This window comes from Rhipicephalus microplus, chromosome X, assembly GCF_043290135.1.
Source record: "Rhipicephalus microplus isolate Deutch F79 chromosome X, USDA_Rmic, whole genome shotgun sequence".
Lineage (NCBI taxonomy): Eukaryota > Metazoa > Arthropoda > Arachnida > Ixodida > Ixodidae > Rhipicephalus > Rhipicephalus microplus.
In genome coordinates this window covers 151,734,825-151,761,941 of record NC_134710.1, presented here as the reverse complement: position 1 = coordinate 151,761,941, position 27,117 = coordinate 151,734,825, and the positions used below count along the sequence as shown (strand labels likewise).

At 44.4% G+C, this 27,117-nt stretch overlaps 1 protein-coding gene across 7 annotated transcripts in view; it reads left to right on the top strand.

Moving 5' to 3' along the window:
* LOC119177035 (serine/threonine-protein phosphatase 4 regulatory subunit 1) overlaps positions 1–27,117 on the top strand; it is a 148,846-nt gene that overhangs the window by 21,999 nt on the left and 99,730 nt on the right. For all 7 annotated transcript variants that reach the window (XR_012887053.1, XM_075878006.1, XM_075878008.1 and 4 more), the window contains 4 exons: positions 16,253–16,359; positions 16,846–16,988; positions 19,850–19,910; positions 21,047–21,132. Coding sequence is in view for 6 of the 7 variants with exons in the window: in XM_075878006.1 (XP_075734121.1) it covers positions 16,253–16,359; positions 16,846–16,988; positions 19,850–19,910; positions 21,047–21,132 (397 nt within the window). In the remaining variant the exon portion in view is untranslated. The remainder of the gene's footprint in view (positions 1–16,252; positions 16,360–16,845; positions 16,989–19,849; positions 19,911–21,046; positions 21,133–27,117) is intronic.

Sequence of the window (27,117 nt, the reverse complement as noted above, 5' to 3'; positions counted from 1 at the left end):
TCGCGTGAATAAATGAAGGCGTGAGGAGCCGACCGGTGTGGTCGGCAGGGCTGCTTCTTGCCTCCGACAGCGTGCATGGCCTAGGGGAGGAAGGTATTGATTAAATTCCCTTTGCTTTTTTTTTTCTTTCTCACCGAAAGTACTGTGCTCGCCGAGCTACATCTGGAGGTGAACAAACTCTAGCTACGCGTCGTACCGTCCCCACGGGCGGTCGCGTAGGTGAAGCCGCGTGGGATGGTTGGTCGTCTCCCTCTCCATACCGGCCATCTGGTACCCTCATGTTTCCCGTGATTTCGTAGCGACGGCACCCGGTTCGAAGAGGGTCCCCGCTTCTGTCTCGCGTGTAGATGAGAAAAATGCGTTGGATTCGCATTCTCATAGCTCATGTTAGTTTTGGTTTTACAGAGTTGGTGGTGTGTATGTGCTGCTCTATTGGGTTAGTCTCGTCAATTTACACTAAGCTCGAAAAATGCTGAACAGGGTGGTTTCTTCGTCTAGCATGGAGCCCCTAAATATTCCGTAGTGAGATTTTCAGTCGTGATCGATCGCGGTCCTCCGTGTGAAACCACGTGGAACTCTAGTGGCTTGTGTATTACGTTGCGTCAGACGTTGAGCTAGGACAGCATCAAGGACAACCCCCTACCATTTACATCTATTGGTGTACTTCGAGTGATTGTGTAGCCACTTGGAGCACTTAACAGTATTGTGCCTATTATGTTGTACAAGCTTTGATAATTAATTTTGAGGCCGCGCTTGTCGTTTGAAAAGCGAACTTGTCAAAAACACTCTACAATGTAGACGTCGGGTCGAGCTGTGCGTCTGTGGAAAAGAAGCATGTCGCGAAGTTCTTAGGGTCTGTGCGTCGTAGGATTTTCCGTGTTTTAAGGGCTATTGTATGCTGGGTGTTGGCATAGTGCACGTAGGTCTTGGCGTCAGTGCATGGGGCGCTGATGTAGGCTGCATGTCTCTCTAAGAGCGCCCTGGTGAGAGCCTCGAGATGGTGTTGATTGATCGCTGTGTTTACTCTCTGCGTTGTCGAAGAAGGAGAGCAGGAAGGATGACTGGGCGAGGGCCGGTGTCATCGACCGCCAGAATGGGCGCATGGCCGCGGACTCCCGTGACGCATGCGCCGTTCAGAGTCACGTGATGTGCGGGGATGCCCGGCCTGACCTTGCGAGCCCGGTTTTCTGCAGCGCGAGGCTCGCTATCTTTCCCGCCTTTTTATCGGTTTGCCGCGCGGCGCCCCTCCCCGATTTTTTGGCGCCAAAACTTCATGGTGGAGATACGGTCTTGCGGGTGTGCCCCAGCGCTCGCGTTAAGACAGCGTTTTCAAACGTAAGATGGCAGCTAGTTTAACGCAATAACGGAGAGAGCTTCGCCAAGTGCCACGGGCGAGATGGCGGCTGGCTCATTGGCGCTCGGCAATGTTCCGTAGATCAAGGCAAGCACGTGGGCTAGTGGTATAAGATGGCGGCATTTCGCGGAACGGTCTGCGCCGCGCGTGGTCAGCAGGCGGACTGGGCGAGGAGTGGCAGCCTCACTGGCTCACTTACCCGCGGCGCATTCCTGGCGTTCTCAATGACCCGGGACCGGATTTCGCGTTCTTCGGGCGCCGCGCGCTTGCGGGATGACCTCCGTCGGCGCGCTTTGTGCGGGGCTTCTTCGAGGCCCCCTTTCTCTCACGCACCGCCTGGGGTCGCGCCTGCCAACTCCTGCATTTTTTCTCCTCACTTAGAAGTTTCCCTGAGTTAGCGCTGTTTTGCCCGTTTTTGTAAAGTATGGGAAAAGATTTCCAAGAACTCAACGCCGAGTTGCGTTCAGGACCGGTTTTGCTTATGCTACGGTTTGTCCTCACTCTTGAAAGTAAATGTGTTTCTTTAGTAGAACAACGCTGTTCCGGACATCTGATAAAATTCAGCACCTCGTCAAACATTCTGGTCACGCCTCTGAAAGGCGCTGCTATACAATTTGACAACGTGTGCCGTTGTAAACTATTCTGCAATGGTCATTGCATTTCCTAGTTTTGTAAAATCGTGCTGTTAATACAGTGCGAGCATTTATTGAACGTTACCTTGAAAATAACTTGCGCGCGTACTCGGGCTAAGACCGCATGCTTTGGTTAAATGCTCCTCTCCCTAAAATGGCAGGATGTCCCTCCTGCATTTCTCATCAAGCCGGACGTGGCATCTGCTTAAACCTTCGCGTAAGTTTTATATTGCAAAATATTGTCACGTAGCTGGCGCGGGCATCTGTTCGCATCAATGCCGACTGAAGCGCCGGCTAGCGGCGGCAGTACGTGCAGGATGGCTGCTCTGGTCGTCGGTGTTGTCTGTCTTTCGTCAAGCCGTGCGGCGCTACGACATCTCCCTTTTCCTATGTGGCGGTGCCGCCTCCTCCGCATGACGAACGTTTCCGGTGGCCACCCCTCTCTCCTGGTTGCTGCTTGAGCTCGACCAGCCCCAGCAGAGATAGATGCCTCGACCGGAATGCTGCCTGTTTGTTTTCTTTTCCTTCAGTGCAGCCCCGTGGCCGAATTGGCTGCTGTGGAAAATAGGAGAGGGGGCGAAAGGGAGGTCTTGGCCGGCCGCGCTCCAAATCCCCTCGTAGCCTGTTCCTGGTCTCGTGTACACTGCCGGCTGGTTGTTTCAGCCCCTCTGAGTGTTCAGGGCATTGTTAAATACCGTGGAACGGTTAACAATGGAAAATTTCAGTGTTCTCTATGATTTTGCAGTGTATGGAATGGCTACCAGTATGACAGCAGCACTATCAATGACATCTTGGAAGTGACTTGGGCAACCAGAAGCATTTATTTTCTATTAATATTTTAGTCTAGCTTAAGGGGGAAAATGGGAATCCTTCACATCACTTAATATATATATATATATATATACACATTTGTAAATTATGCACATCAGCCAGATATGCATATAATTAGTAGCCACATATAAACAGAGTAAATTAGTGCTTAAGCTTCTCAGCAAATGATGATGGGCAGGTGATATCGGTGATAGAACGGGGCAGGCCGTTCCACTCAGTTCATGAACGGCAGAAAAAGGCCGAGAAGGTAGTAGTGCGGCAGCGTGGACGGGTTACTTCTAAGTGATGCCCAGTACGAAGGGAGAGGCGCGGGGGTGGGGCCAAGATGTATGGTGTCTGATGAAGCGAGCTGTAATAGAACTTGTGAAAAAGGATTAGTGAATCAATGTGGCGCCGGGATGACAATGAATCTAAGCCGGATCATGCCTTCAGTAGTGATACGCTTGTGTTATGAGTACGATGAAAGAATGAATCTTGCCACGCAATTTTGGACTGCTTCGAGTGTATTGATGAGATATGCTTGATGTGGTGGCCATATCAGGGGTGCGTACTCAAGTTTCGGACGTACAAGTGTTTTAAATGCTAGTAGTTTGACGTAAGAGGGTGCATGACGTAAATGGCATTTGAAGTATCCCAAGGTTCGGTTAGCTGAGGCAGTAATGCGCGACACATGAACAGACCAATCTAAATCATATGAAAGGGTGCCACCACGGTACTTAAATGAGTCTACTTTTTCTAAGGGAGTTGCTGATGTTATAGGGCATATAGGAGGGCTGATGGCGGCAGGTGAAACAAATTACTTTACATTTATTGGGGTTGAGGGTCATTAGCCAGTCGTTACACCAGCGTTGCACTTTGTTCAATGGGAGATGCTACTTGACATTTTTTTTAAATATTTACCCTAAAGCAATGAAACTTCAGCTGTTTATGGAACTTTTTATGTTGATTTTCAATATATAATTAGTTTTCTTGCAAGTTACACACATTTAGCTCTGTAACATGACAAAGTGAAAACCTTAACCCTTAGCCCCTCCTTCTTTTCATCCCTGAACTTCTGTAATTTTTTTACCATTCATAGTTCATAATGCTTCAAATAAAGTGTAGAGTGCAAATAACTAATTAGGAAGCACATACAAAATATGTAATATGCGTGAAAAATAATAGACGTAAAAAGTCAATATTTTACCTACCCTAGTATAGGTATACGTACAATTTTTTTATTATACAATGCAATATTGAAATTTAAACTAGATAATTGCATTTGTCATACTTTGGAAAAAATTTGGGCAAGATTTCATGCAGATCCGAGCACTAGAAGTGCCCGAAAAAGGAGGGGCACATTGGAAAAAATGGCAAAATTTGTGTTTTGAGAAAAACTAGCTTTAAAGTTTAAATTGAGTTTTTATTTATTTATTTATTTATTTATAAATACTACAATCCCTAGTCGGGACTTTGGTAGGGTGGGAAGATGAACAATGCATGATCTGGTACTACGAAATGTGTGGAACAAGTGGTAGGCGTAACCAGGTCACATAATTCGTATGACATAAAACAGAAAGTGACCTATCAAAAAAAATGAAACGCGGTTACACATCTGAACAATACACGTACGCATGCATACCAATACATATATAGCAATCCTCAATACAATTACGTGCACACAAGAACAAAATACCGAGTGTAGGTAAATAATATAGCAATAACGAAATGAAACACAAATACATGCATAGACCTTCAAGAATAAATGTGCACTCTTACTAAGTACGCATGTGTGCATATATACGAAATATAAATGAGATCCAGGTTCATGAACACAGACTAGAAGTAAAACTTGCCAATGAAGACTGTAACACTTGCTCATTTGTTAATAAATTCCAATCATTCACCGTTCTGGGGAAAAAAGAATATTTAAATGCATTATTTCGCGTTTGATGTGGTGTTAGTGTTCTATCATGCCGTAGTCTTGTGCTGTATCTAGAGGTGAGTGGCATAACAGAATATGTATCGACCTTAACATGCCCCATTAATATTTGGTAAAGAAACTTCAAACGTGAATGACGGTTTCTAGTGGATAGAGGTTGAAGCTTAGCTCTGGTTAACAGATCTGTTACTGATGTACGGTCATAGCGATTATATATAAATCGTACTGCTCTTTTCTGAATGGATTCCAGTTTATCAATATTTGTTTTGGTATATGGGTCCCAGATAATTGCAGCGTAGATAATTGCAGCGTAGTAGAAAGGTATTATTAAGTCAGATGAAGTTTGCACACCAAAAAGAACAATCCTTCTTGTAGTGGCCACTGTGACTAAAATACGCTGTGACTAAAATACTTTTTCAAGCCGACTCCTCACAGACATTTTGCTCACGGACAGGGCGATGAAACGCTTGCCAAACTTCCGCTCCATCTAGCAGAGCCTTGTGCCTACTGCAAGCTATGAATAAGTTCGAAAGGACTGCGAAATCCAAACTAAGTCCAGTGTCGTGCCATTTTGTAGCCATGTTTGTGTCACATACCATCGTACATAATGGCAATGTCGTCCCTGCTAAGTTCTCTCACTGCGAGCTCTTTCGACCTCTCAAGATTGGTGCTGACATCATCCATTGCCCCATCGCGAACTTTCCGGCTGACAGATGTTAATGACTTTTATGCATTGGATTTTGCAAGCCTATAACTGCCGTAAATCAGACCAGCTGCTCGTAGCCTATTCCTACAGAGCATCCTCACAACGGCTTTTACTTGCGAGCAATGCCTTTTTTCATTCATAACGGAGTTAATAACACGAAAAAAAAAGAATTTTTCAGCTGCGCTGCTCGACAAGACATGAACCCCGCAAATAGGTTTCACAGCACATACAGGCGCGCAGCGGCCAATGGCGGTCCTCGATTCGTACCATGTGATAAGCTAGTCGCAGCGCTCGAAAAACGCGCAGAAGAGTGCTTCTTTTTATTATTTCTTGCACTGCATCAGTGAGAGAAACTGTTATTTGAAGAGTGAGGCTCGACTCTTTGACTCATGCGATCAACAATTGCTAGCGGCGGCGCATTATCGGCGGCAAGGTGCTCGAAGACTGCACGCTTTCGACCTTTTAACAGGCACCTTGTGCTCTTTAGATGCAATTTTAAAGCATTTCCAGTAAAGCCTCGACCGGTAATATTTTTTCATAACCGTAGAGGTACTAATCTTATCAAAACAGGCATATATGGCACAGTCGGATATGAGAAGAGACATGGAGGGGAAGGCCGTTAATGTAAATAAGAGTAACTCATGATGTTTGTTGCCAGCGTAGTTTGAAGCTGTTAGAAACCTGCTCAAAGGATGTGATTGCCTTATTCTGTGCCCACATGTGGGAAATATCGCCATTGCAATCGTCCACATTAGGTGTGTGGAATTTCGGTTTAACGTTCAGCGGGATAGTCGCTCTGGTTTTAGAATCCTTCAGTGTTTTTAGAGAAGAGCTTGCTGTTTTGCTCCTCCAGGCCAGTTGCTGTATCAGCATATCAGACAGAGCATATTTTATTTGATAAATATAGATGTTTGCTTCCGGCATTTTCAGTCAGATGCAATCAGAGTTATGTGATCGGTCACCTGAGAATCTTGCCCTGCATGCTGAAAATAAGCTCAACTACACATTTCATGCTGCCCTAAATGGAGTACTAGCGGCGCGCTCAACAGTGTGGACTGACCGTGCAGCTTAATAATAAAAACTTACTAATGTGCAGGACACGTCCTATACAGTGATCGCCTGCGACATAAACTAACCGCGATTTAAATAAGTTTCTCGTGTTATGAGATTAAGTATAACCCCTTTGTTTTTACAGCAACGTAGATGTGGTTTGTATCTCAAAGGGAGCGGCGATCTCCATTAGCGGGATAGAGTATTCTCATTCCCGCTAATCTGAAACTCCTCAGTGCATAATTTATTCGTAACGTGTGCTTAAGAAAAAAAAGCTACGCGTGTAAAAGTGCACACTCTGCACATATATGCCTCACGAAACATCTTCGTGGTGCCATTCTGACTAAGTGTCCCAGAGTTCCGTGCACACTATTGCTTGCGCCTGTGCGTTTCGTTCCCTTCTTACTGCGGTGCTAATTGTTCTAGTTACAGGCCGGCTGGGTGGAGCTGCTCTGGGAGGTAATCTCCCAACATCTAAAGTCCAGGTTAAAATGAAAGCTTTATGGGATCGCGCACAACTATGTAAACTTATTTGAAGGCAACAGCATAGTTGCATAATCATGCCATTTTGAGGCATAGCTGATGTGTTACTGCGTCTTTATTCGTACGTACCCCCATAAGGCTTCTGCCAGTGCACTCGCGGTCAGGTTTATTAAAACTCGTTAATAAGGAAAGCAGCCAGTAATTGCTGCTTGGGGTGAGAGGGTCGCTGCTCAAGCGGAGCCATTCTGAGAACTGTGCTTTCTGTGTTAAAGTTGATTCCGGACACTTTGGTATGCATGTTTAGTTGATTTATTACTACTTTTTTTGAATAACGCGCAACTCTCAGGCACTCGTTCCTGCGTTGAGCGATGTTGCCGTTGGTGGTGTAATCGATAGACGAGGATTGAATGGAATTTCAACCCAGGCTTCTTGAGTGGCGGTGGAGTATTCTACCATAGAGCTATGCTCGTGCTTGAAACTTCGTTGCAAGAAGACCTTGTATAGACGTCTGGTAAGGGATCGCAGAGTAAAATGACAACCAGTTATCACACAATGCTAACTGCGCAACGAGTATGTGGGTTAATCGTTCCTACCCGCTGCAATGTGCTCGCCATCAGCATCATCAAAGTGCACATTACATATGTGCAGCGGGTACTTCGCTTATTCACAGGAAGACTAATAATGGTGTAGCGGGTGCTTGGCCTACTTCACATAAATTGATCATAGTGTATACCTTGCGGAAAGCCCAGAATTCACATCAAGCACCATCTTAATCGCCGGGGATTTTTTCCTTTTTTTTTAATGTTGAGCTGTGAAACTGGCAAAGCTTTCGTTGCTCAATCCGTCTGCCACATATTCTCTACAACACAGGTGCACACTGTCGTCGAAAGTGTATGCCGTTTCAACAGTTCAAGTTCGAAAAAAGCATAGTGGTTCGGTGTTTTCTTTCTAATCGTGAGTGCGTGCACATTGTGAGCAAGAGGGCACGTTTGAGCTGTTTCTGCTTCCGCTAATCGAAGGCCATTGGCTGTGTGGTAAGGTTGTCAGGTGCTCCATTGACACGATTAACTCTTCACTCCGTGGCCTTCGAAAGCGCCCGCAGCTTCGAATTTGATCTTGTGGCGTGGATGTGGCCGATTGCAAGTTCGACACTATGCACATTGTAAGGCGCATTGTTGCCAAAACCTCTAAGAGGTCGAGGGTTCGAGACACTTGCTATGTTCGATTCGTTTTTAGTTATTACACATGTTATTTCCTATTAAGCACTATGTATTCGTATAAGAGAAGCACTAGCCACGAAAAAATCCCCTTCAAAAAATGCTTAGTCCATCATGGTGGCTTAGCGGTTACGGTGCTCGACTGCTGATACGAAGGTCGCGGGTTCGATCCTGGCTGCGGCATTTCGATGGAGGCGAAATTCAAGGCTGGCGTGCAGTGCGATGGCAGTGCAAGTTACTTGAGAGCAAATTGATTTTTGCGTGTAACAGTTCCAAAAAAGTCTTTTACCACAACACTACGCTTGGTAAGCGATAAAACGCGCAAAAAGAAAGTGTATAGGCAGAGACGTCGCCTTGAGATTCTCGCACCAAACACCACGACGTCATGGATTTTGAAGAAGTCTAAGTTCTGTATTCACTACGTAGCCTCTAATGAATAAAGATGTACATTGTCACGTGTTGGTGCCATAGACCTAGCATACGAAGTTTCAAAAAAATCTCATTGAGCGAATATCGCGAAAATACGAAAACATTTCGAGGTTGCGTGTGGAGATTTCGGCCCGAAATTTTAGAATGAAACTTCACCCTAGATTTTAATATGAGTTTAGCATCTCCAAACCGGAAGTTTTGACCATCTGATGTTCTTTAGCATGTACTAACATCGCACAGTACACATGCATCTACCATTTCGCCTTCGAAATGCGACCGCCGTGGCCGGGATCGAACCCACGACCTTTGGGTCATCAGTTAATTCTCGATTTTTTGTGCTAATATTGAGCTTATGATAGTGTGAAACCTATGGCATTAGAGTTATCTGAATGTAAATCATGTGATTGTTTCTCTTTAGTGTCCCTTCAAAAAAAAAAACCTGATGGTCAAAATTTCCGGAGCCCTCAACCATGACCTCTCTCATGATCAAGTCAGCGCTTTGGGACGTAGCTCCAGATAATAATAATAATAATAATAATAATAATAATAATAATAATAATAATAATTATTATTATTGTTTTCAAAAAAATCAACTCACGGGCGGGATCGTATCGGTTGCCACTGAGCTGCGCTGGTACGTCCGAGTGATTTCGTAGAAGGACCCTTGTGATATCCTAGCGGGAAAAAAAAAATTAAATGTGTAGCTACTCAAGTGTACAAGATCATCCACTTGGATGCACAGGAGCGCATGCTCGCCACCGGTAGTTTGCGCGAATTCGTTATGAGGGAAGGGCAGTGCCTCGCAGTCCGCTACCGTGCCCAGAGACGTGCGCTCACCATGTGCATGTCTCTCCGCTCACCGTGTGCATGTTTCGTCCTTTTTTTTTTATCCCATGTGTTCTCTGGCGCTGTTTCTCTGCTGTTATGAACCAACCAGCCCAAAGTTTCGTATTTATTTAGAGTAGACGTTTTTTCCCCAGCATTGCGGCCGCACAGGCCTCAATTTTTTGAGGAATGTGCTTTAGTGGAATTTGCTAACCGGAAAGCTAATCTAGGAGAACACAATTATTTTCATGTTCCTGAAGAGCTTGTGAGAAGCCCTTAAGATGAAGTTATGTGGCTTGTACACATTCATTATATGTATTAAGTTATTCACTGTTGTAAATCTGGACTGCTTAAGACCTCGTAATTCAGTAAACGTTTGCTCTCGGTTATCTGAGGCAGTCCATCGATGTCAGTATGGCTCGTAAGCGGATGCTTGTAGGGTTACTTTTGGTGAAGTGGGATACTGCATTGGCGGCACATTGTGTGAAAGATCCAAGTAAGCACAGATACACAAGCGAAACGGCAATTGAGTGGAAATAGTTTAACAAAGGTTAAAGAAAATGAGTGCGTCCGCTCTGCAACAGGTCTGTTGCGGCATAATCGTTCGGAACGTCCTTCCTCTTCTACTGTTCATTCTTCGGTATCTTACATTAGGAGCGTTTGGAGCTCCCTGCTTTTTTGGAACAATTCTTTTGGCGGTTACCATAGCCTGTGTGTGTGTGTGTATATATATATATATATATATATATATATATATATATATATATATATATATATATATATATATATATATATACACACAAGTAGATACTCCTTGAGCGGTCACAACGTGGTTTATTTCGACGTTTTGGCCTAGAGTCTGGCCTTCACACACACACACATATATATATATATATATATATATATATATATATATATATATATATATATATATATATATATATATATATATATAATATGAGATCTAACAGACAATAATGCCAAGAAAAGTATAGTGGACGTGAAGAAAGAAAAGTGGGTGAAAAGATAACTTGCCGTGAGCAGGAACTGAACCTGCGACCTTCGAATAATGCGTTCGATGTTCTACCACTGTGCTACCACGGCGGCCATCCTCCCAGCCACTTTATTGGGCATCTATGTGAATTTAAGCGTGGGTGTGTCAGTCAGCAGCACCAGTATATAGCTATGGCGGCGAGTGTGGTACAGTCTTTATGAGCCTTGTCACACACTTCGGATGAGGCCCCGCCGATCCAACACCGACGTGCGGCAGACTCGCAGGCTTCCACTTCACGTTTCGGCCTGCGATGGTGAATGAGCCTGATCGACGCACTCATAAGCAGACACGGCGATTTTATGCAAAACGAACTAGGATTTAATTCAAACAAGGGCAAAGGCAGGAGTTAACAAAAATAACAAAGGAGGAAACTGATACGCACGATGGAAAGAACAGCTATATAATGAAATATGCTAAAAAACACTGCAAAAGATACAGACTAAAGACAAATATGCGGAACATTAATAAAACAAGATGAAACTACAGGAGAGACAATGAAAGTTTACGAGAGAAATAGCAAAAAAAAAAACACTCAGGCTCGCGCTTCTGAGCTTTGACGTGCGACGCAGCGCACACTACAAATATTTATGAAAGGGCTGGTTATAATAAATTAACGATTAAAAAAAAGTCTCAATAAAAAGTTCCATACGGACCAGGCCAGCTTTTGGTGCACGTAGGGGAGTTGACGGGTGCCGCTGAAGGTCTCGCTGGCTTGGTAGACGACGGGGGTGCCCGGAATTTCAGCCGTCTCAATACGTTGCGTCACTTCATGCTCGCCGCCTACGCCAGACTCGCGACACCGACGACCACACCTGTTGCTGGCTGTATGTCAGCTGCCTATTCCGATGTAGTCCAAACCTCTTCAGGGGCGCACACGTGCTCCCGTCCCATCTGGGGGTAATTTTCCTTTTTAGACCGCCGGTGCCCTTTCGGTATAGGTGCAGGGAAGACGAGCCGGCGCCACGCTGGGTCGTTATAGTCGCCGGATGTCGTCCTCCCAACATAAAAGCGCCCTTCCTTGGACGATGGGGCCCGCGGATGATCCGAAAATAGGAGTCGTTAGTGACAAGCCTGCTTGGCGTCACGTAGCTCATGAACTTATTACGAGCTGGCAGCTGATCAATAGTCCCTCGTATACAACCTGAAGGCACCAAGTCTGCCAGCACAAGACCCTCATAATGAATAAGGGAAAGAAGTATTTACTTAAGGGCTCGTTTTTCTGTGTTTTTTTGACACATTGATGGGCCCGCCAATTCTCATTCTTTCTAATGTTGGATTGGTTCAGTCTTAAATAACCGCAACAAACCGACGTCGGCAGGATCACACGGGATTGTTTCTATTGAGCGTTTTCCAATACTTTTTATAGTATATGTGCATGTAGAAAATATATATATGTCCAAATAGTATATACATGTAATAATAAATAATATATACAAGCATCTTTCAGCGCATTAGGGAGGTTGCACACTCCTAAGCATTTGCGCCTGAAAAAGGGATGCCTATAAGCTTGAACCGATAGGTGTGCACTCCGCACTGACGTCATTAGCCGGATGGTTTTCGGAGAACATTGCCGAGTGCATCAGCGGCACTGAGTGTTTAGTCCATTTTTAGTCGCGAAAGGAATTGGCGGCCGCGCTTCGGATATTGGGGTGGGGCCTCACGAAGTTCTGTATTTGCGAAAAGTCTTTGCATATAGAGACGCGCTCCCTGTGCATGCTCCTATAGTCAGCTTCGTTTGGGGAGGTTTTCCTGTAACATGTTTTAGACATTCCATGTACTTGTGCTAAGCTCTAGCTAGTGCAGCTCTTAGAGTTGGGGACCCAAGAAGTTTGCGACCCACTAGGGGGCATGCGCATAACCCAAGTCAATCTTGGGCTCTTGCCTTCGTGTTGACCCAAGACCCAAAAATCGTAAACTAGCGTGGGTTTCCAAGGCTTCGCGAGCAAGACGACCCAGTATCATGGCTTGCGTCTCGCATAATGTTAACTTCCCCACGTGTGGCGCCCCGTGCGTTTAACCCCACGCAGCCTGCGTTTGACCCAATTCTCTAACTCTGCTGATCCTCGGAACGGAAGAGCAATCTACGCAACGCAGCTTGGGGACCCAGTGTCTTGGGCCCGCCAATTCTCATTCTTTCTAATTTGGATTGGTCCAGTCCTAAATAACCGCGGCAAACCGACGTCGGCAGGATCGCACGGGATTGTTTTTATTGAGCGTTTTTTTTTCTTTTTATAGTATATTTGCTTTTTCGTACATGCGAACTCCGCTAAAATCTGATGTACATGTGCAACGCTTGCCCTACGAAAACTTTATGATGAACAGCAACCTCACGTTTAGTGCTTGCGCGCGCTCACACACACGCGCGCGCGCGCGCTTCTTGTTTGCAGATTTTATTACGTAATGTAAACAAAAAAAAGCCGTGGCTTGCATCCGCGCAACGACAGCTGTCTTGTAATACAACTTTTCAGAATATGACATGTGGCTTAATGCCGACACATTACCGTTGGTCATTTCTCCGGCACGCCGTCAGCTTCCACCGTTAAACTATGTCGGAAGCAGCCACCCTAGTATTGCCAACACAACTTCAGCAATAGCGGGACCTTTGTACACACTGTCTGGTGAAATATAAGTGGTTCCTAGCTCAAATCGCAAACTTTTGCAAAACGCAGTTTCACACTCGATAGCACGGATTACGGTCTAATACATTGTTCTGATTGTCCGCGTTTTTTTTTTCGATACAGTGAGCCCTAAGCGTCCCATTGATGGGCGAGTTCTTGGGCGGTTTGTCGTCGCGCGTTTATGCGAGAGAGATACGTTGGCGTTTTGTCGGTCCGCTGGCATCGCGCCGGAGCGCTCTCGACTTGTGCTAAGGAAAGGCCGGAAGGAGAGCGCGTAAACTACGGACGTGGCCCCCTCAGTGCCCTTGGCTCCCCGCGCTCCCCCTCGTGCTCTGCTGGTGGCTGGTGTGGAGGACGGTCGAAGGTCGTCGACCTTCTCTTGGCCCGGTCGCCTTCTCTCTCTCGCTGTATTGCCCATCCTGCTTTCTTCCTTTCGTGTGGCTCCTCGCCCAGCGATTCATTCTGGGGAAAGTGTCACGTGACCGGCATTCGCGTAGTGTAGTAGTAGGCAAGTGGCGGAGGCAAGCGTTAGTGTTGGTGCTTGCTCTGGCGTTGCTCTTCGCGAAGCTAAATACGATTCTGCGCGGAAGTAATGAAAACTTGTTGTGTACTGGCTTCAGAGGTGCCACGCCTTATTCCTCACGATCTTGCTTTAGAGGCTCACTCACTTTTATTGACGCCGAATTGCCTGCTTTACTTTGGTAAAATTGAGCAAAGTTGGGAGGAAAGTGGAGGGCACTGCCACTCTATTTTTGGAAAGTGCATGGTTAGTCGTAGTTGTTCGTTTTTTAGCTTGGAAGATAATTCATTTCTTGGAGATTCTCAATTTACTAAATTGAGGCAATTAAAAATGCTCAGAGAATTATGCGGAAATTATTTTGATAATATTTGCCATTAGATTTTGAGACCAATGAATTTGTCCCTTCTTCGCCTGGAGACTACAAAATGTAAGAAAGACCACGGGAACTATGAGCATGCCAGGCCAGCACACAGTGTTGTTTGTGTTGGGGCACTGTGAGCAAACATCAAAGAAATTTACCAACGTAAATTCTGCCTTGAGCATTGAGCTTCAAGCTGCAAAGCAAGTCGTGGCTTCCAAGTTTTATTTCATATGTGCAAATGAGAAAATACTTGAAATACTAATACATCTCTGAGACGTTATGATTTTATTTGTGGGGTTTAACAAACCCACCGTATGGTTATGAAAGACGCCATAGTGGAGGACTGGAAATTTCGACAAGCTTGGGTTCTTTAACGTCCACCCAAATCTGAGTACACTGCCTACAGCACGTTTGCCTCCGTCAAAAATGCAACCGCCGCAGCCGGTATTTGATCCTATGACCTGGGGGTCAGCAGCAGAGTACCTCAGCCACTAGACCGCCACGGTGGGGCTGTGAGATGTTCCGAAGCTGTTAGTTTCATAGGATAATATGAATGCCATTGATATTTAAAAAATCAATTTTACTGGCCATCAGTTCGGACTACAATCATCAAAGGAATCTGATTTTCATTCATTTTGCATGACTGATTGTATACTAAGGTCCATGGTCTCCTACTCTCAGCATGTTACTTAATGCCATTGCCTGATCAGAGGAAAACTTAAAATGCATTATCTACCTTTGTGGGTGTTCGCGATTTTTCTAGGGGTGAGCGAGGTAGAGAAGGTGTTGAATCCAGGCGAAACAGACGTGTTGGATGCTAGATAGACGGATGCTAGAAACTATGGCGACGCTTTCAGTAAGGTCACCACCTGGTGGTGTGTTAAGGCCATTTTTAATGGCTACAAAGTGTGTGATCGTGGTACAGTGGATAGTGTACCCGGCACTTGTCGCTGGCCTAAAGGTTGTCTACCTTTGTGGGTGGTCGCGATTTTTCTAGGGGTGAGTGAGGTAGAGAAGGTGTTGAATCCAGGCGAAACAGACGTGTTGGATGCTAGATAGATGGATGCTAGAAACTATGGCGACGCTTTCAGTAAGGTCACCACCTGGTGGTGTGTTAAGGCCATTTTTAATGGCTACAAAGTGTGTGATCGTGGTACAGTGGATAGTGTACCCGGCACTTGTCGCTGGCTTAAAGGTTGTGGGTTCGCCTCCCATTGACCGAACCTTTTTCTTTGTGTGCTGATTGGGCGTATTTTTTCGTCATTGCCGTGACGAAAATACATCATTGAAGTCTTCGTGAACCCCAGCATAAAACACTTTAGTGTTAAAAAGGTCACATTTAAAAAGAAAATTGCAATATTTTTGTTAGGAATTTATTCCTAAATGCCTGTTTTTTGTTTGTTTTTGTCAAAGCTGCCAAAAGTGTTATACTCCAGCTCGTTTTTTTTTTGCTTCTTGAGCTTGGCACTACTTACTGTTAACCATTCTCAAGTTTTTTTCATATTTGGCAAAATATTTGCCAAAGATTGTTTCTATTAGCAAGTTAGACTTGATTGTGGAAGACATATTAAAATAATTGGGTGTTTTAACATTGCATTATTTCTAGGCTCGTGAAATTTAGTGCACCCTTTCATGTAAATTATGCATATGGTAAATTTCAGGCTCTAATTTAAAATGAAACTGAAACTTTTTGGCATTGTTTTGAAGTGCCCCGTATTTTAAGATTGAAAAGTAGTTCTGAATCTCCATTTTCTGTGCTTATATATAGTTACATTAAAAACTCTATGGACTCCAAGTTTGAATAGTGCATTCTGTCGAGATCATCAAAATCTAGACGAGTGGGCTGTGGCTTCTAAAATAATATACTGCAAACTGGTAGAAAGTCCCTTGCCTGGGTTTCTCAATTTTTTTTTTTGTGTGGGACAATTGCTTCTATTTGTCGGTGCATGCAAGTACACACGTGCGCACGCACACACACACGTGTGTGTGTGTGTGTGTGTGTGTGTGTGCGTTTATCATTTATAATTATGGCTCCTACAGCATAATAATAATAAACATGCAGTTAAACTTATTTTGGCATCATGATTTGTTTGAGTTTTTTTTTCTCCAGAGGATTGCATAATACTAGTGCAAGATAAGCATTAGTGCAAGAAGACATTGTTGAGCTTGTAATGAAGCAGTGTAAACTCCATTCATTGTATGAAAACATTGCAGGCATTGATGTTATCATTACTTACTGTTTCCTATGCAGGCAGCTTGTGGCTCGGAATATCGTGGACACCTTACGTGTTTGCCTAAATTCTCAAGATGCGGTCAGTGCAGTGTTGGCCGCCCTTTCTTCCATATCTATGGACTGTGGTAAGCTTGTTTACTCTTGCATATTTTGCTTTGTGAAACCTTGACAACTGCAAAAAATATTTGCTCTATGCAGCATACATTGAAAGTGGATATCGGCCAAACTGTCTGTGTTGATTCTTTACGTTAACTTTAGACTGCGACACAGGAGTGTACTCGCTGCTTGGACTTCATCAGTTTGGCAGAAATGTTTGTGGCAGTAAATACTGCCATTATTTTGAATCCAAGAGACTCTAATTTGGGTGTATTTTCCACGCATGAGTCTTGATGCATTTGTGCAGGAACTGTTACTTTTGACAAAGTGCAAGACACTTCCCAAGTGCGTGTGAAACGATTGCTAATGTCAACAATTTTGAGTTCGAGCAGTTATTTGGGGTGTTATTTGCATATATGTTAAAAATGGTAAGTGGGTTCGACTGTATTGTGAACATAATTTTTATGCACAAGTGTGTCTTCTAGGTTTTTGTATTAGTGAGAAACTCGTTTCAGAACCAAGTGTGCGGACGGAAGTGGTCGAACAGCTTCCAAACATTGCCAGTTTTTGTGCCAGTGAAGGTGGACTGCTGGAAAATGTTGTCAAAGAACACGTGGTTTCAATATTGGTGCAGTACCTTACGGATGTGGCCAATCAGGTAAATATGAGCTGTTTGTGTAATATTCACTTCATTGTGCCCAAGTCTCGGGGTTAAATAAAGTAAGCATAAAGTAACAGGTCTGTCTCATTATAATTGTTTACTGAAAATTCAAGTAAAACAGTAATCACTCTTCAATTTTGATGCTTCACTTTGAACACTTATTCTATCATGTTGAGATATATCGCAAGACGAGTTTCTTGGTTCATCCAATGCTCGTATGCAAACCAATCATTTCAAAAGTATACTGTTTCATTAAAAGGCTCTGTTACATTGTTCATCTTGGAGAAATGGTCCTCATCATGTCCTATGGTACAAAGGAAACAGATTTTGAAACGGCTTCAAAGGAAACGGATTTTGACGAGGGAAAAGCTGTGACTGCTTGAAGTGAACAGTTGAACTATTTGAAGCATATGTAGCATGTTTGTGATATTGTAAATGCAAGCGTGACTGTTCAAGCAATAGGGGAGACTCGCACCGTGGAGGGTGCTACAATGCCAGCCGTTGCCGGCAAATGGTGTTAAACTCCTTACTCAAGTGTTGACCCCTCCTGTGTTTCCTTCAACGTGCTTTGAAAATCCGTTGCTTTGCTCGCACGCGTTCTGCATGTGTTTTTTGAGTTTTGCGTCACGCGTGGTTAAGATGTAAACGTGTCTGCATTTAAGAATATCATCGCAGTGCTGCACCGTGTTTGCACACTTGCAATTCGGCACCCTCTTACATGAACCGAACCAAAGAAAAAGAGAGAAGAGTGCAGTGGTGCTGCACCAGTTCCGCGGACTCGCCGAGTGAAGGACGGTTGCTTGAGTGTTGGAGTAGCCTTTGCACCCGCGTGGCTCCGTGCGCTAGCCCGGTCGTGCGCGCTCCGAATAAAATGTGTGATCGTGTCCTTGTCAAGTGCGCATTGAGTTTGCTGTTAGGAAAAGTGTTGTCCTTATTGTGTTTCCTACCTTGTCCGGAAATTTAAAAGCTTTTTTGCTTTATGCGAGCTTACGCCTTTGCTGCCACTACGCAGACTTGCACAAGCTCGGTGGACTTTGTCGCCCGAGTGCTTGAGTGCTATCTTTTTGGTGCAAACTTCCCGCGACAACATGCCAAGTCGCAGGCAGGCTAGACCTAATCACTGTTTGTGCTTTTCCTTGGCAGTTGCGGGCAATCAAAGTTGCGCTTGTGTGTGGAATCGATGCAACTCTTTTCAGTGGCTATGCTCTGAGAAACGGGGCTTGGGTGACGCTTGTAACTCTTGATAGTGGTTTGCAAATTGAATGATCTGCATGCCCTTCAGCGCATAAAATTTCAGCTGTGATAATGCTTAATCTAGGTCGCCTGAAACGCAATCGGCGAATTTTTTCGCGATAACACTTGCTAGTCTTAATTTTTCTTGCTTTCATTTCGTTCGCAATACAGGTGTATGGATGTTTATTTTTGTAAATTTGAATACACACAATGTTTTGTCTTGATTCTTGGATACACGAGACTGCATGCTGAAGATAAGATGTTTTGCACTAGTGTAGCCTATGAAAAAGGTTTTTTCTATTATAGTGTGGATATTCGGGACTTGTAGGTTATCAACAGTCTATGCTGTAGTCAGAAATAAAATTTTTCGCAAATGTTACCCTGCGTAATAGGTGCACCCCGAACTTGGAGCCAGATTTTCTGAAAAAAAAAAAAAAGTGCACTTATTATGCGAGTAAATACGATATGTAACCACACATCACAAAATCCCCTTGTGTACAAAACTTCCAAGTACAACCTCCCCAACAGTACAGAATAATAATAGTAGCATAAACCTTTTCGAAATTGCTTAACAGGGTTCAAGAGACTGAAGTTAAAAATATCATGGTAATTTGTGCTTTTAAGATGCGTACATGTATTTTCCAGTCTCGACAGATTGGAGGAGTGGCTACGCAGGAATTAACTCCCTTTATGTTAAATGCTTCGTGCTTGTGCTCATATTTATCAAAATTTTCACTTCTTTTTTTGGTGCACTGCTGTAATCCATGCCTGCTATCTGCTTTTTCCGTACCATCTGTGAGAATCGGTAGAATTTCACTAGTAGATTTGACACCTTCGTGCTTGCATGGGAATTGTTGAGTGTTAGACACAGCAGTAATTCTCTCCTCTTTGTCGGGGTGACATCGCGGAACGAGCCGTGTTTCACGTGTAGTGCGCAATTCGCAAATACATAGGAACCAAAGGGAGTGGAGGGGTCGTAACACCCTACGGGTTAGGCTTTCGCCGGCAGGGGAATGGCAGGGGATGGTGTACGTGGGCAAACTTGTGAGTCTTCCTTATGCCCTGCATCTTTCTAAGGCTTAAATTCAAAGTGTTTGTTCATGTGTGTTGCATTGCTAGTCGGAAAGAGGGAAAGGAAGAAAGTATTGTCGACGAACAGTTTCTCTTTTGCATATTTTGTCAGAATTGCACGGGCCAGATTCAGGTTATCCATTGTATGGGCAACTATATGGGTTGATAATATACAAGTACCATGGAAAGGAAAACGTGGCATTTAACTACAGAAAACTTTCAACTATCATGATATTCCAGTACATCCCGAAAGCTGGTCGAGGGATTCAATGCGGCACCACTGCCTTTATGATGAGACTGAACTACATAGCATTGAAATGGTGAAGGCCCATGTACAGTGCGTGTTAGTGAACATTAAAGAATCCTTTAACAGGGGATTGAAATTATCTTGGGTGAAATAATTTGGAGGTGACGTTTACTTTGGTGCTTTGATGTTATGGCTGCATTTTTCCTTTCGAGTCTAGATTCTAGGTTTTGTATCTTCCTGTGGTGCCCATTTTTCCTTTTGCTTTAAATGTTACTATTACACATTTGTTGCGTTATTCTTGTTTCAGGTCAGAAAAAGGACCCAGGTGTCCCTGTTGTTCATATTGGAACAAGGATTGATAGATCGCAGTAAGTTTTCAAACCCAACAATGCTTTTTTGTTGTTCACTTTTTTATACTAGTGGGCTTATGTCAAACAGCAGAAAAATTTTACGGGTGATATATTTCTCTTTGAATATGCAAGGGATGAAAGAATGCTCATGTATGTATTCCTAATTTAGCAATGTTTTGCTTGCTATTACCAAGTGCTATTTATGGTTCTGCATTAGTTTACCTCATGCAAGAGTTAGTGAAAATGTGAAGGCAGGGTGGCTTTTTAGCCATGCTGTGCTTTGTTGGCTGTCCATTGCCCTTGTCACATGGGCTCAGACTGAGCACACTTCGCTGCACGTGTAATTAACATGCTTTTGCACCAGAATGCTTTGCAACTTCATCTGTTGCAAATGCTCTCTCCAAAGTGTTGAGTGAGCTTGCTGCATCTCAATATATCACTGTAGTAGCATGGACTCTGCAATAAGTAATATAGAAAGCAGAGTCTGTAGCTTTTTAAACTATTGTTTTTGTTATTAGCGTATTACTACGAATAAAAACATACTATGCTGTGACAACAGCATTGCTTTCTATCTTCGCTGGGGTGTTAGCAGCGATAGCTTGATAGGAGCCACTAACTGTGGAGGCTGTGTCAATTAAACCATGGCACCTAGTGATGGATGATCTCAATGCAACTGCAATAATTTACTTGATTTGCACGTGAGCTTTTTTTTTTGGCAATCTTGAGCAAATGTGTAGCACGACATGTATACAGCTGCACTTCCTGTACTACAGTCTTGTCCCTAGCATGGATAGCAGCAAGGATGCAGTACTTTCATACCACCTGTGTTCTGTGTAGTATAGTTAAAAAAAAAAGTACTTCATCCTAGCAAGATCTGTTTGAGGCTATATACAGGCTATATACAGCCCTCTCCTGTCTTGGAAAGGTAGGAGAGGCCTCATAAAGGGGGGGAGGGGGTATATGGTAGTTTTGGGGCGTTGAACATCAAAAATTGTTACATTTCAAGAAATGAATGTTGCAACATGATGTGGGCAAAACACATTTGATGGGACAGGTGGCAGCTTATGGAAATTTTCATGCCCCCCCCCCCCCCCCCCACCTTTAAAAAAAAACTGCATTTCACTGACTTTAGACTACACTGCTGATCTCTTTAGAGCAGCTGGAAGAACAGATATGTGGTCTGGTCGTGCATCTCACTGAAAGTGAAAACATGGATGACTATCGCATGGAAGCAGTAACGGTAAGCGTTTTTATCTTCTGTTCAAATTGCATGTGATTGAAGACGTTTATAGAGATTCTGGTTAACGTGACCCCAGAGGGACATGAAAATCTGTTTAATGATGCAGTGTCAGCAGCTTATTCCAACAGCATTTTCCAACCACACACATTGAACTAAGAAGCTAGGGATGAGTATGTACTTGTGTATTAAGGAAAACACAAGTTTTGCAACTAGTACTAATAAATAATAATATACTTTAAATGTCGGGCAATGCTTACAAATTTTTCAAGTTTTTATGAAGCTACAGTCGCCGACCGATTTTCCGGACTCCAAAAATTCGGACTTGTTAGATATTCCGGACTTCATAAATGCACCGTCAGGGATCCCATAGAGCTAATGCATTGTTTCGACCGATTTTTCGGGCGAATTTGCCCCTGAAAGTTCGATTTTTCGGACTAAATCGCTCGTTTTGTGCTACGCCTCAAGCCATTGTGAACGCCGCCATGTTGGATTTTCCGTCGGCTTGGCTAAGCTTGGTCTTCAGATCTTTTTCCTGCCTCCGAGACTGGAATGCGCACACCACATTTTAAGTTTCGGAGGCCGTGTTTGCTTTTTAAAAGACGCGGTGATGGATGCCGTTTTTTCGTCTTCGGTCAGCACTATCGTCATCACATCGCACGGGGAGGAGGCGAAAGAAGGATTCTGTTATTGTCGTTGCAGCTTTTTTTCAGTCGCCATTCTGCACGTGTTGTGTCGCGTAGCGTCGAGACGTTGTGTGCTTCGCAGCGGCTATCTGCGGCATCGAATTTTGTGTTCTCGGTGCCATGACTCCGCTATCTGTGCCATCGCGGGAGCCAGGTGGTGTGAAGAAGCGTGGGAAGTATACGACCCTGACGATGGAGAAGAAAGCTGCCATAATCAAGCTAATAGAGTGGACGTTCGCAGCTAGATGTCGCCGGATTACAGTCGACGTCAAATGGCGGTCGTCGTCGTCGTCGGACCGCCCGCAGTTGTTGGCGGCGGAGATCGCCAACGCGGTGACAATTTTGTCGAGCGTTTACGGCGACGATGTCTCCTTGGCGCAAATACGGGCAAACCAAATTGCCTCCAAGCGTAGTTTGAGGCAAGGCAGCATCAAGGACTTTTTTAAACCTGCCTGATGCAATAAACTTCAGATTTTTGGCGAAAACGAATTTTTCGGACTGTTCGATTTTTCGTACTTTTTTTCGGTCCCCGCCAGGTCCGAAAAATCGATCGGCGACTGTACACGTTACCTTCAGTTTTTTAGTAACTTCTTACAAACTTGAAAAGTATGAGCAATGCACAACTTGTGTGGAGTGCCTCCTATACCATGGCCTTGCAGTCATTCGTCCTTGCTTTCCTTGGGTCATGCTGCTTTAAATGTTCCTATCATACAGTGTAACCCCGCCACAACGAACGCTGCTTCAACGAAATACTCGCTACAATGAAAAATTCTCGCTTCCCCATCAATAGTCGATAAGTCGCATAAATTTTCTTGCCAAAATGAACACTTTTTCTTCTGCTGTTCCACCCAACGAAATTTGACGATACAATTAAAGGCTCAGATATTTAATGCCATACAGTAAACACAAGTTTAAAGATTTAAATATAACGTTCGCGAAGTTTAAAACATGTGTTGGTGCCACCAGAAACCGCCACTCTTTACCAAGATTGGGGTCGCCATTCCTCGATAGTGATGGCGATGAGACTGCCCTGCTTTTGCCACTGGCTTGCTTCTGAGCCGCAGACAATCCAAAGCTGAAGCTCAGTTGCTCAGTTATGGTTTCCTCCATGCAGCTGCTGGGTGCAATCGCAGAATGCCGTTACCGATGCCAGTGCTTTTGGTACTTTTCGCGCTCGACCAGTGTGGTCACTAATATTAACTAATAAGAGCAACTGCTCATCCGCGTTATTAATATCAGCCAGCTGCGAGTGGTGGATGATAATAGCATATGATAAGGCATAAGTAGCTATAAGTAGTTGCTCCATGATTCCACGCCTCCATCTCGGCGTTGTCGGATACACTTTGACGACAGACAGCTGCTGGTGTTCGCATTTTAGTGCAACTGCTGGGTTTGGCCCCACCGCGGTGGTCTAGTGGCTAAGGGACTCTACTGCTGACTTGAAGGTCGCGGGATCGAATCCCCCGTGCGGTGGCTGCATTTTCGATAGAGGCTGTTATGCCAGCGAGTCCTCGTCAAACGTCCGTGCCTCTGAAACAGGCAATCTGGGTCAAGGCCAGCCCGCAGTCCGCCGGGCGCGAACAACTCCACGGCGTGAACACGCGCGGCGCATCTCTGGCCCACGTGCATTGAGTCAGTGGCGCACGTGACAGCGAGCCGGCGTCCTCATGTCTGGTGGTCTGACGCATCGCGCGGCGAACCTCATTGGAGGAGTCTGCTCTGACGACCAGCGGCGCTTCTGATTGGACGTTTTGGTTGGACCCGGTGCAAATAAAAGAAGCCCTGCGGCGTGTCGCGATCAGCGGTCTTAGGCGAAAGGCTGAACTATGTGTTAGAGAGAAGCGCTCGGCTCTTCGAGTCTCTGTCGGCCCCAGTGCCGAAATTGTAACGCCTCTGTAAATATGCTGTACATAAACCTTGTTTAACTCACCGTCGTCTCGTCCGCTCGTCTTATCAGCTCTGCGCAGAAGCAGTCGCGAGCTGATAAACATACGCTACCAAACGGCTGGTGACCTTCCCGGCGGAGTTGAAAGCAGTGGCGCCTCCGGGGCCGTGTTGGCGTCGCCGTCTTTCGCAACAGTGGTGGCTTCGGCGGGATCGGTCCGCCGTTTCTCAACAAGGCGAAAATGCTGTAGGCTCGTGTGGTCAGATTTGGGTGCACGTTAAAGAACTCCAGGTGGTCAAAATTTCCAGAGCCTTCGACTCGTAATCATATAGTGGTTTTAAACCCTACATATCGCCCTGTTAGGTTTGGTCACGAAAGTCGTTGTGGCTGTTGTTTCAGCGTGCTTTTCACCAGGGCATCACTATGCATGGTTGAGAATTGTGGCGTGACGCTGCTGGGAACCATTTGAACTCGACACCATTTGAAATTTGGGAAGAAAAGTTCCTTTGTTTTGCGAGGTCAGAGTGGCTGTGTTTTTGCAATTTCACGACTACGAAATTTCACTACCACTCCCTGTCAGCTTCAGTTGTAGTGGGGTTAGACTAAATACCAGGGATATTGGTATGGGAAGCACTACAGGGGTGCAACAACGGCTTCATTGGTGCCAATTTGATACAATTTTCCATCCTTGCGCCAAGCTGTGGCAAAACCATGAAATTTGCTGAAATTGTGCCACACTGCGCCAAAATGTCTGACCAGCCTCGGAAGTTTTCTCAGTTGCACTGATTTCAGTGAGAAACGGCGGCCACGTTGGCTATCTGGTTGCAGTTTACGTTAATCATTTCAAGCATTCAGACCCTAACCCTAAATCACAGTGTAAGATGTATTTCCAGTAGGTCAGGGCACTCGCGAACAAGCAGATAAAGTAACAGTCGTGCGCCATCAGTCCACAGAGTGCTGGATCAGTCCATCGGTGGTATGACGCAACTTGGAAACAACAAAAAAAAGCATTGCTGTAGCCAGCAACGCTTCGCGGGCTAGACGAACTTCCTAGTCGGCAAACTAGCAATTTAAGCTGGAAGCGCATGCCGGGTTTCCCGCACGCGAGCAAACTGGACGTGTTGCGAAAATCGGCGTTGTCGGCGATCACGTTTGTTGCCATAGGAATGACATGCAAAACATTTTGCTGTCTTGAAGTTGTGTCCCGGTGATAGATATCTGGTGCCGTTGCCAAGCTAACAAGCACGTGCCGTTGTTGCTCGAACTGGTTGAACGTACAGCACATTTTGTTCACCTACTCCTGCGTGTATACAGTGCATAATTGAGTACTTGTAGGATCAATGACATCTGAAAAAGTGGGTGGCAATTTTTTTGAGCAGTGTATGACATTTTTAGCTTTTATTTTTTCGCCGCTCCTTTGAATCCCTGAATTTGAAGCTCGCCAGCTTGACAGATCCACATTCAAATTCTCAGTGAGATGCGGTAAATGCTATTGTGGACGTTATCATTATTTGCTCAGTGAGGTGGTTCATAATACCAATTTTATTGAAATAGCAGTGCTCTTACTCACACTGCACGATTTAGGGCATGTTGAATGATTTGTACATATTTTTGTTCTAAATGTAGGACTTCTTTTTCATATAGCTCCAAATTTGGTCTCTTGCGATAAAAATGTTTTGTTCCCTGTAATCTGCTCCAAGTTTAGATTTTCGTGCTCCAAAAGTAATATCTTGCTGCTCTGAAAGTTGCTCCAAATTCTGTTTTGGGTGTTGCACCCCTGGCATAACTTCGAAGAACGTAGTGTTGGTTAGTTAATAACCTGTTGTGATGGATCAACTGCACGTAACATAGACCATGTCCATTCATGTTTCGAGCCCTGGTGTTTTTGCTCAGTTGATCATCATAAAACTGATTACATTTATTTCCAAGTAATAGCCACAGGAATTTAATAATTCCCTTACTGAGTAATTCACAGAAACGTGTTTGGCCTCCTAATACTAGCTCAGTTCTGCTTAAATATGTTGAGTTTACTATGTAAGCTTATACACACATAAAAAGGCATCTGCTGTAGCTGCTGTGTAGTCTTAACAGCCTGAATTCAGAGCCACTGTCACCATGTCTCAATGAAGATAGGAAAATGCTTCTGCACTGTAGGTGGTTTAAAAAATACAAACACACGAATGTGCACATGCACACACTTGCACACGCACGCACTCTGCTGTCTATGATTTTTATACAGTGGTGAAGAGTTAACAAATTCATTTTTTCTCAACGTGAACTCGAAATATATAGCCTTACCACCTTGCGTGCATGCAAGAGGAACTCTAATGGTTGCACACATTGGAATTATGCTACCATTGGTATCAGTTAATGGCCCGCTCCTGTGGCCGTGTTTCTGCCAGTCTACTTTGTTGAAATTTTGATGTTTTGTGGCTTCATTTGTAGTTAGCTAAGTATGTAACAACTTGCCCAACAAGCAATTCTCCTGTAGCTACCTGCCTCTTATAAAGGGGTCAACTGTATGTTATACCCTTTTATAAAAGGCATGCTCCATGCTGCAATTCTCGCCTTTTATATGAAATGCCTCTTATAAGCAGAATACCTCATATGAATTTTCTTATCAAACCGTATTTTACTGTAGGCACATTGGTGTCTTATACCCAATTGTTTCTTTCACCCAGTTGTCTTTCATATCAGTGTCTTTTATAAGGTGGTTCGACTACACTGTGAAAGGTGCATATTTTCAGTGTTCTATTTTGAAACCAAAAGCGAGATTGTTCTAGCTTGCTTCACCAACTTTATGTGGTGGTGTATGCAACAAGGTCCAGCATTGTAGCACTTATCCCCCAAGCCCTTGGGGGTTGCAGTGTTGATTCCCTGAAAGACATGGGTAGTGAGATGAGTTCGATAGTGTTGCCATCTCACTACCTTGTCTTTGTTGGAAATAGCACGTGCAGTGTCAGCGGTGTCGTCGACGATTGCAACACAGTGCCAGAAGACACCATTGCTTTCTGTGCAGCCATCAAAGGGGCTGCGAAATGTTTCTTATCACTTTGCATATCACAGCCACCTTTGATGAGCTGTGCATGAATTCATTTTCATCGAGACATCAGGATGCCTGCTACATGAATTTTGTTATGAGGGGTTGCTGTTACGGTTGGCCATATTATCTACAACAGTGCTTTCTTGCTTCAGTACATCATAGGTCTGGGAAGGATGCATGCGCTTGGAGAGCTGTTGTTCTTGCGTGCAGGAAAGAATTGTAAATTTAAGGGCTAATTTTCTTTGTTACACACAGTAATAATGAGAACTAACAATGTGTGCATGTGGCATAGCTCTTTTCTGTGTGTCACAGTGACCTATGTTGCATCGATTGATTGAAACAATACTTTGGCTATCTGAATCTGTATTCTGCAC